A 19,771-nucleotide genomic window follows, 5' to 3' on the forward strand; every position below is an offset into this window, starting at 1 on the left:
TTCAGTTTTAACTTTGCAGCCCTGTATGAGAAGGAAGGTCAGATCAAAGGCTTTGCTTTGCATTTGGAATTGATTTTGAAAGTAATGGAGGTGTTGCCTTGGAGGCTTTGCTAAACGCTGACATAGCAGCTAAGGCAGTACTCAGGTTTTCATGACTTGGTGATGCCTAAGGGTGGAAATGTCTCTCTCCTGAGTCACCTTGATGATTTTTGCTTAGGCTTGTAGTATAATGGAAAGCGACACAGCCCCAGAAATAAAAGTATAAAACCAGTGCATTTCTAACACTCATTTGTTAGAATTGGACTGAGTGTAGCATTGTTTTGTTTCAAGAAAATGAAAGACTCAGAATAAGAAGGCAATTATTTTTGACCTACTTCTGTAATACTGTACTTCTTAAGTTCCATAGAGTTTGTTTTGGAACAGAATGTAGGGTTTGGGTCAGCAGAACCTGGGCATGTGCAACATAAGAAGATGCCTTATAAAGAATCAGACCATCGGTCCATCAAACTTAGTAATATCTACTCTGACTGGCAGCTGCACTCTAGCATTTCAGGCGGAGGTCTTTCCCAGATGAGGATTGAACCTGGGACCTTGTGCAGTCAAAAAGCATGTGCTCTGCCACTGAGCTACAGCCTTTCCTGTGAACAGAATTTGTTTAATTCACTTCTATGAAACCCTTCAGTAGAAATATTCTCAGGGTGCCTCACATACTTCACAAAAGTGAAGGATTAAAGCAGCAACAAAGCTAAAAAGGTTAAGGCAGTGAATAAAACAAGCAATAGTAAAAAACAAAAACAAACCACTGTTTAGATTTATGAGTAGGTGGCAGTCAAATCTCCCTAGGAAGACTATTCCATTGAGGAGGTGAATCAAGTTCCCATCCCAGTCATATCACCTGGATGAGGGTTTCTGATAATGATTTTCAGGGAGATTGGTGTGGAAGTAGGCATTCCTTCAGATACCTAGACCCAATTCCTGGGCCACAGAGTAATCTCCCTGTAGCTGTCTTGTGAATATCATGTTCCAATTGGCATGTCCCCTGTGAAGTTTGGACCATCTGTTTCCTTTCACCAGACAGAAGATGATATTATAGTGCACACCAAGTGTTGGACCAGGATCTCCAGATTCCTTGCATAATTGTAGCTCGCGTTTCCTCTGTCCCCAGAATGAGCCATTAAGTTATGATGATGATGGGCGCGAGCTTCAATAAAATTAGGTGCTGGCTTTCACAGGGTCCGGTATCCATCATGAGCCAGGCATAATAATAAGACTTGAGAATATTCAAAGAGTTCTGTATATGTGTATTATTACCCCCAGATTGCAGACAGGGGTGGGACTGTGACTGAGAGGATAATGGTCTGTGAAAGGTCACCTAGCAAATTCATGGCTGATCTGAGACCTGAACCAATTACTCCCCAGCTCATATCTCACTCCTCTTAGCCACTGTGCTACATCACACCACATTTGGGAGGAGAGGACAGAACTCCTGGAACTAGACACATTAGCCTCTATAAGAAGAGTAAACTCTGACACTGGAAACCCTTTATTTGGTGAGGCTGATCCATTGTTTGCTGAATCCTCTGACCTGACATTGCACTGCTGCTGCTGGTAGTCTACTTACAAAATCTCTTAAATTCACAAGAAAGCGGGAAGCTGGGGCTCATCAACCTGGGAAGAAGAGAAGGAAAAGGAAGGCTCTGATCCTAAACCTCTGCTGCCTTGTGGGATATCTTCTGAAGAATAAAAGGCTGAGGAGTAAACCCTACTACAAAAATCCAGAGGGGAGTGCCTAAGTTGGTGCCTTGTACACCTCCTTCCAGCAACTTCTGCAGCCAAGCTGGTGCCAAACATATTTCTTTGTTTGTCTTTGGGCCACATCAGCAAGGCCAAATGGTATGGGTGTCTTGTTTTCTGGGCAGCCCAGGACCTCCATACACACCGCCCAGGCACTTTGGTGCTGCTAACGCAGCAGTTTGACTTCACCCCCAGAGGTACACTCCATTGTCTTTTGAGACACAAGAAAGCACAGGAAAGCAACTTGCATACCATCTTGAAGGGCATAAAACTTGAGCCTTTGCCACACAGGAGCTAAATAGCATGATTAATTTCTGCAGGATATATGTGCAGAACAGTTTGTTTTTGCTTTAGTTACTACATTTATATCCTGCCTTTCTTCCATGATTGAAATTAATGCAGTTTACATAGGATTCTTCCATTAAGGCACTGACAAGAGCCACACCTTTATGATGCTTGCATGATGCGTCTTCAGAACAGGCTCTGAGATTTTGATTTGCTGTTGTTGATATCCCATCATCTAGTCCATGTGCTTTTATGGGGATGACTGTTGAGCCTAGCAAGGACTTGATGGTCTACATGGCTGTCTGGCTGTTTTCTGTGGGAGTGGTGACTGAGGGCTATTACTACAGGAGATAAATGTTTTTCCCAGTGAGGGAACAAAGCAGTTACCATCTGGATGTGTCTGTACTTGTGATTTTGGCCTGGAAACCTTAACATCTAATGAAATTGGCAGTACTGTGTATTTCTGGGCAGGCTTAGATATTGATATTTTTCAGCTGCAGAGGAAAACAAAATATGCAGAGCGGGGAAATTAAGTACAGCTATAGTATTTTAAAATAGCCGAATGTTGACACTTTAGTATAACTTTTCTTTATCTTCATAGGTGCCTCTTACTGAGCCTGTGGATCCAGTGGATTTGGAAGAATACCTCCTTACACATCCACTTGCAGTGGATTGCGGCCCTTTGAGAGACTTGCTTGAATTTCCTTCTGACGATATTGAAGTTATCTACAGTCCTCGAGAATGCAGAACGCTTGTGTCAGCAGTACCCGAAGAGAGGTAAGGGCTAGGCAACAGAGACCTTGGCCCATACTTACAGCTGAGCAGGTATGGGAGATGGCCTGGCTGAAGCCATTAACAGGAGTTGGACTTTTTATCCCCATATTCTTCTCTTCCTTCACCACTCAAAACTATACACTGGAGCCAGGATAGCTTTGAGAGCAAAGAAAGCACAAGTTATACAGGTACAGAGAGATGGCAGTGGTGGCAGAATCAGAGTGTGGGGCCTTGGAGAAGGGAACTGTACCCCTTGAAATTCTTGGTTTAGCTGAGAAACAAAGGGAAAGACAGTGAATTGACTGTGAGTCTAAAAAGCAGAGGCCCTGTGTCGCATGTAACTTATGGCGTAAAGGTGGAGGAAGCACGTTAATAAACATTGAATGAAGGAAAGTGGGGCAACCTGTATGCACGGGTGATGACTGGAAACGTAGTAGATGTTTACAGAATGCAAGCTGTATTTATTACAGTGGTATCTTGGTTCCCAAACTTAATCCATTCCGGGAGTCTGTTCGACTCCTGAAACCATTCAAAAACCAAGGTGTGGCTTCTGATTGGCTGCAGAAGCTTCCTGCACTCAAGCGGAAGCTGCACTGGATGTTAAGCTTCCAAAAAACGTTCACAAACTGGAACACTTACTTCCAGGTTTGCGGTGTTTGGGAGCCAATTTGTTCGGCAACTAAGCCGTTCAGGAACCAAGGTTCCACTATACTGGGGTATTAAATGGTAGTTCAGCCTGTCAGTCTAAAATGAAATAAGATGTTTGTGATTTGAAGAGACCATTTAGAGCTATGTTCCCTCTCTATAGTGAAATGGACCCTCACGTGAGGGATTGCGTAAGAAGTTACACAGAAGACTGGGCCATTGTGAACAGAAAGTAAGTTGTGTATTTAAAGTTATATATTTGAAGAGATGCCCTTCAACTGTGTGTGTTGGGCGGGGGGACTGATTTTCAGAATGCGGTTACTGTAGCTATCAGTAACTATTCAGAGCCAATATAAGATCGTACCGCTATTTTACAGTTATCACTTTTAGGCAGGTGCCCTTAAGGATAACTTCCTGAAAAGGGGGAGACAACTTTTCTGAATGTGTTGGAGGGAATAATGGAGAAAGTATGGGTCACCAATTCATATTCTTCCCCCCACCTTTTTGCTGTGGATCCTTATAGGAAGCAAGTTAGATGAAAGGGCTTGCCGTATGCAGTCGAGAGATTGTTTGCAATGGAGCAGTTCAGCAGTCAGTGGGATGACTCATAAATTGTGTCAGAATAGAGCCTTTTTGCGTGAGACTAGAGTATACGCCAAGCTCACTGTCCTCCCAGCGCTTTTGTAATCACTTGGTAAAGCCACTATTAACTACTCAAACGATTTATATAATTAGGTAGAAAAGAAAATGCCAAGATGAGGAATAAAAAGAAGAAAATAATAATAGTGGAAAAGGTTGATAACAAGATATGGAAGGCGGTAGGAAATAACCCTCTTTCGATGGTGCAGGAGTGTCATTTTCTCTGTGTGCAGGTTCAGATTATTATTCACAACTTTATGAACTGTGGTTTATGAGTCCTCCCCTCTGTGTGACAACTTTGACACTTCATTCCTGGCTTTGTGTTAAGCCACAATTCCCTTTATATCTGAACTGGGGTAATTCTGGCTGAACGTCAGTTAACAAACCAGGCTAACAGGTCAGGTTCAGAAGGAGGTAGACAAGATGGTGTTTGCCAGTTTTGGCCGCCGCTGTTTCTCATCTGGTTCTGCCTTTATAGTAGAGCAAAATATTTGTACGCTGCCTAGAGAAATTTTGCCCTCCATGCTGGCTGGGGCTGAGGGGAATCTGTACTCCAGTACATCTGAAGGGCACCAGGAAGGTTAAGGCTGGCATAGAGCGACGCTGATAAAATATGGAATGTTTTAAAAGTAAAATTATCCAGTAGCAATGTTAAATATGTTAATGTTATTGGGCCTTCTCAGGCATATCAGGCAATCCTAGCCAGACAGCCCTATTATGGGCAATCTATTCCATTTGGCAACCCCTTGTGCTCCGTGTCATGTCTGGTTCCACCCATAAGCCTTTTGTCACCCACCCTTCTTTGCAGTCAGAATGGAGACTGCAGTGAGACAGGAGAGTGCTGTCAGCTTCTCAGGAGGCCAGAATAAATGTACATATTTCCCAAGAGTTGTCATTAGTAGTCCCAGTGATACGCTCTTCAGATGTGCAGGTGAAATAGAGGAGGAAGGGCAGAGAGTTGTCACATACCCATCAAGATCACATACAGAAAGAATAATTTTAATTTGGCTTCCAGGAAAATGATAACACCTTGGGGATGGGCAACTCTGAGAATAATAGGCTAGAATGATCACAATATTGCAACTGCCTTGATTGTCAGAACACATATGGGTTTATCCCAATATAGCCAGCACTGCTGACAGACACTATTGTCTGCTATAATAATGGTGGCTCCTAGACATTTACCTTTGGAGCTTTCTGATTTATATAGTAGAGCAGGATTTGAGAATTTGTGTTCCTCCAGATGTTATTGGACTTCAACTCCATTAAGCCCCATCAAGCATGGCCAATGGTCAGGAGAGATGGGAGTTGTAATTCAGCAACATACATAGTAGGCATGGAAACCTTTGGCGTTCCAGATGTTGCTGGGCTACAGCTCCCATCATCCCTAGCAAGCACAGCCATGGATGATGGGAGTTGTAGTTCAGCAAAAACTGGAGGGCCAGAGATTACCCTCACCTGCTCTAAAGTATCAACAACCTTTGTCAGATGATATGTACCACTATTACTGAGAGCCAGGTCATGCACAATGCCTGTGTAGACAGATTAAACATTTTTTATGGTGTGGAGAAAGTGAGTCGATCTCATTAGAAAAAGAATTATGTGGGCCTTTGGTCTCCACCCACCAGGGCTCTTCCTGTATTCTGATTAAAAGCCACTGAGTTGCAACAATAGAATATGGTAAATGGACTAAACATCAAATTGATACAGTAGCCTTCATAATAGTCAAAGACAGTGGTTCTCAATTGGTGGTCCATGGAACCCAGAGGGTCCATGGCATCATTCATGTAACAAAAACTACCATACAGGTATCACAAATTTCAAAAGTAGAGGGTCCATGGCTTGGCTTTTGAAAAACAGGGGGTCCGCAGTAGTTAGATAATTGGGAACCACTGGTCAAGGAGACCCTGAAAGCAGCCATGCTAAAACAAGCAAATAAACAAATAAATGCTGTCATCCTTGGATTGCTTATAGAAATATTTAGTGATTTAATGAGGTGAAGGATACAGTCTACTAGAACAAATTGTTTGCATTTAGCTACATCATGGTACACTTCAAGTATTCCATTGCTGATCGACGGGTGCTTATGCTTATAGGATTATATGGTCACATCAGGAGTCATTTCTTATTGCAGCCAGGAAAAGTAACAAGTATGAGTTGATTTTTAAGGCTGCAAGTCTAAATATCCTACACTGGAATCAACACCTGCAGTCAAAGAAGAGAAAATGCTGTTTTCAAAAATTCCTGTTACAGAACTTGATAGACAGCGTGATGCTGTCAAGAGTAGCAAAAAATATTTTCTGGGGAGGGCATTAAGCTTTCAGATGTTGTTCACCATTTCTGCTTGGTTTTGTAGAGGAGAGACATTGCTTAATACAATCTGTTTTTGAATAGATATCACAAACTGGGAACAGGATTTAACCCCAACACATTAGACAAACAGAAGGAGAGGCAAAAAGGCCTACCCAAACAGATATTTGAGTCTGATGAAGCTCCGGATGGCAACAATTACCAGGATGAACAAGTAGGTGCTTATGAAGCCTGCATCTTTAAAAAAAAAATCAAATCACTGTGTTAAAAATACACGTGACATTTTCCATATTTCACTTTACATGCTTCATTTAATTTCTTCAATCTTAGGATGATCTTAAAAGACGGTCCATGTCAATCGATGACACGCCACGGGGCAGTTGGGCTTGCAGTATTTTTGACTTGAAAAACTCCCTCCCGGATGCTTTGCTTCCAAATCTTCTGGATCGGACCCCAAATGAAGAAATCGACCATCAAAATGATGAACAGAGAAAGTCCAACAGACACAAGGAACTTTTTGCATTGCATCCAGCCCCAGATGAGGTATTGTGAGCTTAACTGAGACCTGTTAATACTAGCACAAAGCACACATAAGTGCCAGGTCCACCTCTGTAGCCAGAGAGTGAGTGCTGGTGTATTATAGTAGGAATATATATATATATATATATAATATCTCAACTTGAATTTCAGAAGTCATTAAAATGAGATGGGGAAGGAGAAGATAGAGGCAAAATAGCATGATGTTCTGCCATAACTTGTTGGGTTTGTAGGCCCGTAGGGCCACAGCCGTCTTAAGTGGGATGAATTTGATGAGTCTACTTTATTTATGACTAATGTTGAATACCAGTCCTAGACTTTTGACAGCGGTGTTTGCCAGCTTTTGTAGAAAGTGTACAGGGGAGTGGAGGAGCCAAAGATTTTAAAGGGATTGACCCTAAGATTGTATTTGCTTTTGTTTCCATGCGACTGCTGCCAAAGCAGCATGTGAATAAAGCACAAATCTGGACTTTTGGATCATCTCTTTCCAAGGAATTTTCTTACAGAACTCCAATCCGTTATTCAGTAGCTCTCCTAAATTAAACCCCTTCAGTGTTATTTATAGTTGCAGCAAAAGCCACACTCTGTTAAGCTTGAAGATTAAATTGTATTGAATAGGAGGGGAGGAAATCTACTTTGCCTTCTTTAGCCATTTAACAATGCACTTTGTTTGTGGAAGGAGTGCATGCATTACTTGCTGGATTTGTGCCCGATTGCAGGAAGAACCAATAGAAAGACTGGGCATCCCTGAAATCCCCAAGGAACACTTTGGTCAGAGGCTTCTTGTGAAGTGTCTGTCTTTAAAGTAAGTAATAAGGTTGTTAATTTTTTTAAAAATATGCATGCTTACATTTGACCTGTCAAATCAATGCACCTTGTATGATAATTGGGACTGATAGAACTACCAAGACACAATTAATTTTTCAAATTCTACCTTGAGCACCTTAATGTGCAAAGAGGGCAGTAAGTCAATTAAATATTCCCATCGTACATTAAAAACGCTGGAAATAATGATAAAATAAGCTTGCCACAATATTCAAACCTAGCCATGCTTTTGTAAAATGGTATGTACTATAGAATCATAGAATTGTAGAGTTGGAAGGGGCCATGAGGGTAATTTAGTCCAATCCCCTGCAAAGCAGGGAACTTTTGCCCAACGTGGGGGTCAAACCCACGGCCCTGAGTTTTAAGAGTCTCATGCTCTACCAGTTGAGCTACAAGGCAACAAACCTATACATTAAAGTGGTATTGAGTGCAAGAAAGTGAAGTGCTAATTAAATGAAGGGATGTGGGATTTTGAGGTCCATTAAAATAAATAAATAAAGATTGGGCCAGATGTATTTCCCCTGGGAGAAAATTTAATGGGATCATCACCACTTGAAAGGTCCTATTGCTAGTGCTCACCAGTTTTGATGGGAGGCCCACAAATTGAACTTGATGGTAAACCCACAGGCAGCACCTTTGAGGGTGATGTTAAGGCCTGGGTAAGTTCATATGAGTTCAGGTCATCTTTCATGTAACCTGTCCCTAAACTGTTTAGGGCTTTAAAAGTAAACACTAGCACTTTCAATTGATCCAGAAACACGCAGGCAGCCAATGCAACTGGTATAATAAAGATGTAATGTCTGCAAAGTCTCACTTCATAGCAGAGACACAATTCCTTCCCTCATCCTGTTTACATCTGGCTTTTATCCCACAAACAAAGGACAATTGGCTAAAAACAACATGATTGATATAGCCTTTTTTTGAGATGAGATTTTACACCACCAGTCAGACAACTGATTCAGTAAGACAAAGTTGAGTCTTTAAATCCATGGCTGCCTCTTTAAGACTTGAGACTCGAGGCAGTTAGCAAAGCTTTCACTGGGGAGAAGAGAAACCTGTTAAACAAGTTTAATGAAGTGGAGCTCCTGAATGTAGGGTTACCTGCAGCTGGTTCATTGCCTATAACTCTTCTCTAATAACACGAGGTAAAATTTTACTGGTATTCCCTTAGAGAAATAAAGCACAAAACTGATTTTCCACATGGCTGTATTCATCTTGTGTGTCCTCACTTAGGTCAACCCTTCTTGTTAGGGAGCTCCAGTTAGACTAGAGTGCCTCTCGTAACTGAGATATATGTTGGAATTGCTTCCTAGAGGAGAGCTGCTTTTAAGCCCTGACACTAATCCAGGTGATTCCATGGCATAGCCTTTTACAGGGTGTTGTACCAGAATGCAGTTCCCAGGAGAACTCTTGTACAGTGAATGGCTATATAAAAAACAAATTACAGCAGTTAATTAAGATTTTCCTTTTACAGAAATCTCTTCATATTAGATCTGAGGAAATGATGTTTGTCTTTATTGTACAGAGTTCATGTTTATCTTGTGCTCTTTTTTAAAAAAAGAATGAGAATTGTGTTTAGTGCCTGGAAGGACAAATATGTATTTTATAGTTTTTATAGTGGTAGGAACATTAAGCCCACATACTCAAAACTGAATTCTGATGTTTTATTTGCTTCTGAGATTTTAGTCCTGCATCATTCAACAAAGTCCATTATAAATGAAGTAATATAAAAATACAATAATTAGCTATAATAATAGCATTTGTAAAAGAACAAAGAACATTACAGGTATTGATCAACAAACTAGCAGTAACAAGACAGTGAAGAGTCATATACACCAGCAGATTCTTCCAGGTGTTACAGAAAAATATCTCAGACAAGGTCAGAGTATATCACAATGTCTAAAAGTTGTCATAAATGCAAGGGTGTTCTGCCACCTGTTCAAAAAATTGTGGTGAGCAATTATTGAAATGAATGGGACTTGCTTTTGAGCAGAAGTGTTTTGAAGGCAGTCTTTATTAGCTAATAGCCATTATTTATCTGGCAGTAGGTACCATTAGTGGCAAGAGAGGGACAGTTTTGAGACCTACAGTTCTTTGTTCTCTGCTGCCAGAGATAGAAAGATAGAAGCCATGGTGAACAGCTGATTGATACAAAAGACATAATCTCATTGATCTCCGTGGAGTAAATTCATTAATTCTGGTATTGGCAGCTTTGGAGAACTGCATTTAAACGAGATAAAGCTATTTGTGATTAACACCCTGCTTCTAAACACTTTATGCAGAATTTAGCTCAACAGTTGCAAATAATGGGCTTAGGGTAGGGCTTTGACCCAGTTTGCTGTCCATTCCCATTCACGCCTAAGCGCTAAACAACTTCTCCCACTGATTTCATTAGAAGTCTGTTTAAGATTATGACCTGAGATCTCGTAATACACAGCAGATTTTAAAAGGTTTATGAATAGCAATATACAAAAGTGCATAAGCTGCTGCTGTGCAATCAAACTGGCTGACAACCTGTTTTAAACACCTACATATTTTGGATGAGGCATGTCAGCTGGTGCTGCTGATTAGGCCCCATGCCGGATCAGCTCAGGGGAACTTGTTGCAGGTTTGGGTTTTGCAGGACTGCCTCTAAATGGCACAACTGTTAAGTAGAGTCAGCAGTATGTGTTTCCCAGAAGTTGTGAACTGCCCTGTGATCTTCAGATGAAGGGTGGTATACAAATTCAAAAAATCATCATCATCTGACAATTGGTTTGTCTAGTGCAGTATTGCTGGAAGTGACAGATAGTGACTCTCCAGAACTTCAGACAGGAATCTTTCTGAGTCATACCTTGGAGACAGCAGTGATCAAACCTGTGTCCTTTTGGTATGCAATACATGTATTTTACCCCTGAGCTATGGCATCCTAAAGTTTTTTCTAGGGAGCCACACAGCTGCAGTAGTTCAGTTTCAGTTGGGAAATAACTGTTTGGTTGTATATAAAATTGAAAAATCTTAAGAAATAGAGCTAAACTTTCTTTCTCCTTTAAGATTTGAAATTGAAATAGAGCCGATTTTTGCAAGTTTGGCATTATACGACGTTAAGGAAAAGAAAAAGGTGAGTTATCTGCTTGATGCTTGCTTCCTTTGCATGGTGTTTGAACAGCATGCAGTAAGACGTAGGTGGTAACAGCAGCTTTCTGCTTAAGAGCCCTTGAATACTGCGTTTTTTATCCCTGCTATTCAAAATTACATTGAGAAATAGAAAGTAGAACAGAAGGAACTGAAAGTACTATAAAAAGCAAACCCTGTAAATAATGGTGGAGGTTGCTGGATACAATAAACTATATTACAGGTTGTCTGATTATTTTGTTTATTTATTTACAGTATTTAGGATATTTTTAGAATGCCCTTTTTTGAAAAGAGCTCAGGGTGGTGTACATCAGCCCAAATAGGCAAAACGCAGTGAACATAACTAAAAACGTCTGATTCCAGCAGGGAGAGTGAAACTTGATGGGCCCCTGAGTTCGTTTATTGCAATAGAAAAATAAATGAAATAAAACCAAATAAAGTTTAGGAAGCAATGTAAAACAGCAAGGAAGTGAAGAAATAATGAGAAGCAGCCAGCGGAGAGGGAGGGCTTGTGTTTTTGTTTTTTTAATGCCTCAGTGGGGGAAAAGAAAACACAAAGAGAGTGAAAGCAAATGAAGACAACACAGTGCAAAGAAGGAAGAGTACCAAGAGAAATTATGAAAGAAAACTTAACTGAATATAAGGGAAACAGTGAGACGTGGGGGGTGGGGAGCAAACTGCTCTGTCAAGGCAGGAGGGAAAATCTGAGGAGATTCAGCCAGCCTCCCACAATTCTTTGCTCCTGCCTTAGTCATGTGCAGAGGAACCACGCAATATCATTTTAAGAAGCTAGAATTATGGATGGAAAGTTCCTACTTCAATCCAAATTATATTTCCTTATGAGAGGGCTTCATTGACATGCCTGACAGCTGTTGGGTACTAGTATCTGTTATTTTGGGCCTGAGGTGAGAAGGGTGTTGGAGCAGGACCATTCATTATTGCCAAAAAAGAGGATCTATCTATCTATCTTTCTAGAAAATCCAAATCCCCTAAAGTATATTTTCAGATTATCAGGTCTCTGATCAGTTGGAAATTATCATCTGAAGGAGAGGGAAAATTGTCAAGTCCCATGATAACTAAAGCCTCTGCTATCAAAACACTTGAGCTGCCCGCTACCAAACTTTATCCCTATCTTTCTCTCTAGGTTGCCTCTAGAGGGGTATGGTGATGTTCCCCGTAACTGCATTGAGCTATCACAAATTAGCAAAGCTATACTGGAATGCTTTCCACTCCGTATCCAGGTCCAAGTTAGGGAGGAAGGCTGGGGCTCTCTTGTCATTCTTGATGGATGGCATTGAAGCATGTACCAAGGAGAGGGTGACGAGTGGAGAAGTGGATCCCTGGTTGTTCATGCTGTTTTGAGTACATTGCTTTCAAAGCCATTGCCTTGCTTATTTGTTTGAAAAGTTATACTTCTCTACAGTATCATTGTTGGGCTGCAGAGGGTTTTTTTGGTGGTGGTGGTTTATTTTTAAATAAGCCCAAATCATATTGGGACAAATAGATATATTGCCTGTTAAGAAATGAACAATTCAGCTAGCTAACAGGTTTTTTTGTCTGCTGTTAAAAGCTAACCACAGTTGGCATGAAAGTGAAATTAACATTGGTGCGCTAACATTATTTTTTTAAACATTTTTTATTATGGTAAAGCCTTTGGATATATTTCAGTGTACTGTAATAAGCTATTTTTTTCTTTTAGATTTCAGAGAACTTCTATTTTGATTTAAACTCTGAACAAATGAAAGGGATGCTGCGTCCTCATGTTCCACCTGCTGCCATAACCACTCTGGCCCGGTCAGCCATTTTTTCTATTACATATCCCTCTCAGGATGTCTTTCTGGTAATAAAGGTAAGAAATATTTTTTTCCCCTTTATGAATCTTTATCTCGGAAAAGTGTATTATGTCCTGGCACGAGTAAGCTAAAGTTTCTGTGCCCATATAACAATATATTAAGAAAAAATATCACCTGGTTGCATTTTGCTGGTACTGTACTGTGTTTGTTTATTTTAGCCTTCCTCAATAGGGAAAACTGAAAGGAAAACTACAAATCTTGTGAAAATCAGATTACAGAATGACCCTGCTTAGTGTTGCCATTTCCTTTTGCTGACTGAATTCAGTCATTCTCAAATTGAAGAGTTCCATCTCCAGAAGTTTGGTTTTTGATACTAAGATATAGAGTCTGTTCAAAGACAATTCTTGCTTTGACCTTTCTTGCCTTAGACTTGTAACATTACTGAACTCTGAAAGCAGATAGGGCAATATAGAACAATGCCTTAGCCTGGGGGAGGCACTTAAGATAGTTACTATGCAATAGAATTTTTGAAGAAGAAAAAAGCTTCCTAATGCCATGGGAAATATGTTAAGATTGAGGTTCACGTTGCGTTTTCCCAAATTGCCGAAGCAAGAGGGAAGCCTCATTGACAGCAGCGTTAAGAAGAGATTCTGTTCTCAAATTTTGCGCACGTCTCATTGCATACCTTCTGAAGCCAGAATCTGCATATATTCACAGTAGTTGATTTTTACAAGAGAAAAAGATTAACACCATGCAATCTACCTCAAAGAGCTTGCACTTGCACATTAATGCTTGTAAACTCAATGAGATGAGCCTAGCTAGCAGTCATTTGTTGAAAATAGTGCTAAGTTTTTGGTCTGTGAGAAGGAAAAGGACATGAGCAAGATAAATAAGCCAGAAAAATAGCTTGTCATATGTCACAGGCCAGGTGCCGTCATATATTGTGCTCCTTTTTAGATCATTCCCCTGCCAGTTAGTTTGTAAAATGGCTGTTTGCAATGTAATCTGGGCCCAAATGAGATTTGGGCAGTGTGAGAAGAATTATTTTATAGAAAACTTCCTGCTTCCAAAACCTAACCACACTAGCTATGACATCCTATGCAACCTTCCTCAACCCATTTCCCTGGTTCCTAGGGATAATGGGAATTGCAGTCCAGAACACCTGAAGGATACCAGGTTGAGGTTAGCTGATCTGCATACAGTGGTACCTCAGGTTAAGAACTTAATTCGTTCTGGAGGTCCGTTCTTAACCTGAAACCGTTCTTAACCTGAGGCGCGCTTTCACTAATGGGGCTTCCCACTGCTGCCGGCCCGCGATTTCTGTTCTCATCCTGGGGCAGAGTTCTCAACCTGAGGTACTACTTCTGGGTTAGCAGAGTTTGTAACCCAAAGTGTAACCCAAAGTGTTTGTAACCCGAGGTACCACTGTACTTAGTTGCCCAGCAAATGTTTGGAACTGTCAGCCTTGGCAGTGCCATTTGTGCTTTTGAAAGACTGGGAGGAGGGACTTTGGTTCCAAGCCAACCTTAACCTCACCCCCCACCCCAATTGAGAAGATGTAGAACCTGGGCTGAATTTAGCACCTTCCACTTCCTCACAGATTATCAGTATTGTCCAAACCGATGGTGCTGACCATCTGTTTTGATGCTTTTTGGAGTCATAGAAACATGCCTGTGTGCTAGGTGAAGACATCCAGTATTATAAATTGCTCATGCAGCAACCTTTTGCATAAGTATTTCCAGATCCAGCAAGAGGAGCACATGCAAAAACCTGTTTCCGTGGCCATATCATTGTATCAGATTAGGGTGAATGAATATATGAATATGGTTAGTTGCTGGGAACAAGCGTGTTTCCTAAATGTTGTCTCTCCCCCCCCCCCCGCCTCCTCCTCCAGCTTGTTTGCTTGCTTCATCCACATAGGATATCTATGAGGGAGTGAACTTTCTTGTTTATAGCAGAGCCTGGGTTTCCCCACCAGCAATGCGATAAGAAAACCTCTCTAAATGAATGCCATGTTATTAACCTCTCTCGGTGACATTTGAATTGAGCTGTGCAAAAGGATCTTTAGAAATATAAATGCCAAAAGATAAGAAACAATCTGGGTAAAACTGTCCATCATAAACTCTGCCTTGCTTCAAGGCTTGATTCTTTCTCTAAGAGAGAGACAGCTAAATAAAACATTTATGGAGAATGTTCACAGCTCTCCTACACATTTTCCCCAAAATTCTCCTTGAAGAAAGTAATAATACTTTCAGAAAGTCTTGCTTAGCTGTGTCTCCTTTTTAAATTTCCACATATATTTAACAGTAAATTAGTTAGGTAGCTATATGTAGCCACAATGGTAGCATCCACACAGAAGATGTAGGTGGAGGTATCAGCAGGCTTTGGGGAAATATCAAGGTTTGCAGAAGTACAAAAACGGGGGGGGGGGGGGTTGGACCAATGAGAACTGAGCATGCTCAGTGGCTGCGGAGTGCTGGCCAACGGCTCGGTGGGGAGAATGGAATGGAGTGGCAGGAAAACCAAACAGGAAGACTCCACACTGCATTTTTCTTCTTCCCTTGTCTGGTCTCACTTGTAACTAGATGTTCCAGAGCATGGCACATCCAACAAAAATGCCTTGGTTTGGCTCTCAACCAATCAAAGCCCAAAAGCCAAAACTTTAGGCAGGGGTTCCTCTGTGACTTCTTCAGGGGCATTGACTATGCAGTTGAAATTGCTTGCACATACATAGCTGAAGCCTCTCTTTACCTTTTATAGTTGCAGTTTATATTGCTGGTTCAAAAGAGGAAGGGCAGTCTACCTGATTGGGTGGGTGGGTGTCTGGGTGGGTAGCTTAAACTGTGCTGGCTAGTCAGTTCATTGTGTATATGTGTGGTGTATGTATCTCCAACATCATGCTTGCCTCTTCCTTTTCTTCTTCAATCCCATCCCACTTCCCATCCCCACAGCTGGAAAAGGTACTGCAACAGGGAGATATTGGGGAGTGTGCAGAGCCATATATGATTTTAAAAGAAGCAGATGCTGCAAAGGTAAGCAGTTTTCAATGGGTTTCGACCTAAATGCAGGTGGTGTCTTTTTTTAAATAGTTCTGTAGCCCTTAAAACATTTGCAAGTTTCTCATATTTTAAAAAAACATACATTATTGAAACAGTACTTCCTTCTGTTGAAAACCCAGCATTTATTTATAGCAGAGGCAGTATGAAAAAATTCAGAAATGTTTCAATTTTGTAAGTTTTGTGGTTTTACCTCTGCAGAACAAGGAAAAGCTAGAAAAACTGAAAAGTCAATCAGAACAATTTTGCCAAAGGCTTGGCAGATATCGCATGCCTTTTGCATGGACGGCCATTCATTTAATGAACATAGTCAGCAGTGCTGGAAGTTTGGAGAGGGACTCTACAGAAGTGGAAATTGCTGCAGGAGGTAGGTATCTAGATAATTACAAAGTGATTCTTAATCTTAACACAAACTGAATCATGTCATTTACGCTTTTGAAACGGCGTGCTTAAATGGCTATTTCTATTTTGAAGAAAAACCAGCTGCAAGGCCTTGATCCAGAACATCTTTCTGTTTTGGACTGGGGCTTTCTAGCAGCTTTTCCTTTGAAATAAAAGTGACCCATTCCAGGGGGTGTAACAGTTCTATAGAAGTTGGTAGTATGTGCGCCATTCCTAACTTTTTAGTCTTCTCTAATTGAATGTCAGGGGCTAACGTTCTCTGCTGCTTTCAGCACCTCTCCTTCCTTGTCCCATTCTTCTGCCGTGCTGCTCTATGTATCTTCTACAACCTTCTCTTATTTATCCATCATGCTTTCTTGCTATCTCTTTTAAAGTTTTATTTAAAGCTTCTTCAGTAAAAGCTTTTCCTGGATTGCCGTTAGCCTCCCCTATTTTGCCCCATCTTTGTGGCACCTTGAATTTCACTCAGTCCTTGGAGAAAGGACGCCACATTTTCAATGGATCACTACTCTGATCCAACAAAATAGTTATTTTGTTGTTGCTGTTTTTTTAACGCCTCAGGGTTTGCTTTTGGGCCTGGTGCACAATATGTGTTTATCAGCTTGCTTTGCCTATTTTTTCCCTTGCCCAAGCCTCGGTAATGGGGTGAAAGGAAAAAGGACAAGCCTGTAATAACAAATAGGTTTATCTTTCAAGGATTTTCCTCGTAAACCATCTGTTATGCTCTCTAGAACTAAGTCTGAGAGAGTGTTTCAGGCTGATGAGCATTTTCCAAAGGAGTGGATTAATCGTTGTGAGCCGCTCAGCTCATCTGAAACCACTGTTCAGCATCTTCCTCATCCCCTCCACCCTCCCAAAACTGCCAACTTCATCATTTTTTGCAGTAGGAGAAAAACATAATTCTCCACATGATAAAGACTTTCATAATAGGCACAAGGCACTGGGGTATGGTTGATGTGAGAGGAGCAGAGGTATTCAGCTGTGCTTCATTGTTTCCTAATGCCTCAGGAGTGCGATTGTCTTAGTATTAACCACCCATTCCGTCTTTCTTTTCTCATGATTTCAAGCAACTGCCGTTCTCTTCACATGCTGGCTCCTAAAACAAATGTAGTTATTTGACTTTATTTTGGCTCTGGTTTTTTCCTGCTTTCTTTCTTAAAGAACGCAAAGGGTCGTGGTCAGAAAGGAGGAATTCTAGCATTGTCGGCAGGCGTTCCTTGGAAAGGACAACGAGTGGGGATGAGGCCTGCAACCTGACTAACTTTAGACCAGCTACCCTCACGGTGACAAACTTCTTTAAACAGGTATTATATGATTCATTTTCACGGTAACATTACATCACTGTCTTCACACTTTAGGAATTGGCACGGGAGTTTTTAGCCCTAGACCAGTGGTTCCCAAACTTTTCCCTTTGTGAACCACTTGAAAATTGCTGATGGTCGTGGTTGTTTTTCTCTTGGTTGTAGAAGTTGTAATGCTCTGTGCTAGATGCAGTATGCTTTTAAATTGCAATTTTATTGCATCTCACATTGTATTACAATTCAGCTATTTTAAAACAACACGTTTAGTAACACTGAGCTTTCAGAATGGGCAAGCTAAAAATCCAAAATAAATAAGAAGTTTATGACCAGTGAATCACTTAGTCGGGTTCTTGGGTTGGTGCAAAGCAGTGTTTGAAACTCCCATTGTTCTAGGTGCGTTTTGTGACAGGGAATTTCATTAGTGCGAGCAGTTTCTGATCTCTGGGTGCAGTACTGTGCCTAAGATTTCAGATTTAAACTGCAGAGTGGAAGGAAAGAAGGACATTTTTCTGCCTCCCCACTTCTAACTACTCTCTGAAGACTGAAGAAGAAACCCTCTTAAGAATATTAGGGGAGTGAGCAGGGGAAGGACTAGACCATGTGAAAAATGAACATAATATTTTAGCTGCAGTTCATTCATTTTCAGCTTTGTATTTTTGTTATTAAAAAAGCACCTAGACATTCTGTTGTTGCACCCAGAACCTAGGTTTAAGGTGCCCTTTAGCTCCTAGCTTTCATAACTCAGTTTCTAACACTGGTGCAACCAGTGTTACAGATAAATTCGAACCACATGTTACAGGTAAATTACATTACATGTTACAGGTAAATTACATTTACAGGTAAATTCGAACCACATGTTATGGGCAACAAGTAAAGGGTATCGGGAGATGATATGCCAGCGCACTTCTCAAAAATTCAGGACATTTTAGGTAGGCTCTGCATAGATTATGCAAAATTGGTGCTTCTTTATGTCAACACCACAATACCAGCAAAAGTGGTCAGCACCTTGGTCTACTGATCTGAAAAAACCCAGATTAATACTCCCACTACACCTTGGGTTTTGCAAGGAGGCAGATTAAGAGATTTATAAAACAAAGACTTGGAGATTCTGGGTCAGGTCAGGATTCCCATAAGCAGCATGCTAGGATTAAGAAAGATAAATCTAGAATATTTGTGTGTTTGTAGTTGAAAGTTCAGGTGCAGTTTTCAAGACTGTTTCTATATTAACTGAGAATATCGTATTTTAAAACCAAGGTTATGTTGGCAACTGTTAAATAAAGTATATATCAACCAAGGTTTTTATTTTTCTTCTTTTACTTAACTAGCACTCTCGCTAGCTGCTGAAGTAACTACATTTGACCTAAATTCTATATTCTCAGCATTATATTCTAATTCCCACCATCCCTAAAGAGTGCATTATACTGGAAATCCGCTTTAATAATGTGCACTGTCTAATAGGTTGCAGGGAATGAAATTGTTCACACTGTGGGCAATTTTCCCGTTACTAGCAAATAGCAAACTAATTAGCAACTTGACTAGCATAAGCTGCAGTGGTTCAGGGCAGTGTGACACAAGCTCATTTCTGATGAGAAGGGTAGAGTAGATATTTCTGCCCAGCAACCTAGGAACCGCAGCCCTTCATTATTATCACTTAAGTTTGCCACTTTGCGCTGGTCTCTATAAAACAGATTGGATGCAGATTGGATGCACTGGTCTCTAGAAAACAGATTTCATGCATAGAAAGGGCTCCACGGCCCAGCCATGAGTTCGTCTTGGTCCTTGGCCCTACCATAACATTCATGTGTTAGGTGTGGATGTCTGCAAGGGAAGCCCAGTTGCGCATGGCCACAGCTTGCATAGAGGTCTACCCATGTAAGCTGTTGCCTACAGACATCAACAATTAACATAGGATGGGGCCAGGGGAAGCTGCACAACCTTGAGGTGGACTTAGTAGCATAAATCCTTTCTACGTGTGGAACACATAGGAAGCTGCCTTCATACTAGTGGTCCATCTACCTCCATATGGTCTACACTGGCTGGCAGCTGTTCTCCAAAGGGCATTACCAGGCTTACCTGGAGATACTGGGGCTTGAAACTGGGACCTACTGCATGCAAAGCAGAGAGCTGTGGCCCTTTCCCTATGATTCACATGCAAAGGGGGTACGAAACACCTGTAGCAAAACTGTTGGTGTTCTTACCTTCAATCAAGATGGATAGCATACTGCAGCTTTTAAGGCCACTTACTCCAGTGCAGCCTCAATGAACACCCAGTGAAATCTTTCTGTAATGTGGTCTG

At 41.1% G+C, this 19,771-nt stretch overlaps 1 protein-coding gene across 15 annotated transcripts in view; it reads left to right on the plus strand.

Moving 5' to 3' along the window:
* DOCK7 (dedicator of cytokinesis 7) overlaps positions 1–19,771 on the plus strand; it is a 117,270-nt gene that overhangs the window by 31,098 nt on the left and 66,401 nt on the right. For all 15 annotated transcript variants that reach the window (XM_083621218.1, XM_083621212.1, XM_083621219.1 and 12 more), the window contains exons 5-14: positions 2,681–2,856; positions 3,662–3,730; positions 6,532–6,661; positions 6,778–6,990; positions 7,704–7,789; positions 10,843–10,909; positions 12,623–12,772; positions 15,668–15,748; positions 15,974–16,139; positions 17,336–17,478. In XM_083621218.1, the coding sequence (XP_083477344.1) occupies positions 2,681–2,856; positions 3,662–3,730; positions 6,532–6,661; positions 6,778–6,990; positions 7,704–7,789; positions 10,843–10,909; positions 12,623–12,772; positions 15,668–15,748; positions 15,974–16,139; positions 17,336–17,478 (1,281 nt within the window). The remainder of the gene's footprint in view (positions 1–2,680; positions 2,857–3,661; positions 3,731–6,531; positions 6,662–6,777; positions 6,991–7,703; positions 7,790–10,842; positions 10,910–12,622; positions 12,773–15,667; positions 15,749–15,973; positions 16,140–17,335; positions 17,479–19,771) is intronic.

Source organism: Podarcis filfolensis (assembly GCF_964270895.1).
Source record: "Podarcis filfolensis genome assembly, chromosome: 6".
Taxonomy (NCBI): Eukaryota; Metazoa; Chordata; class Lepidosauria; order Squamata; family Lacertidae; genus Podarcis; species Podarcis filfolensis.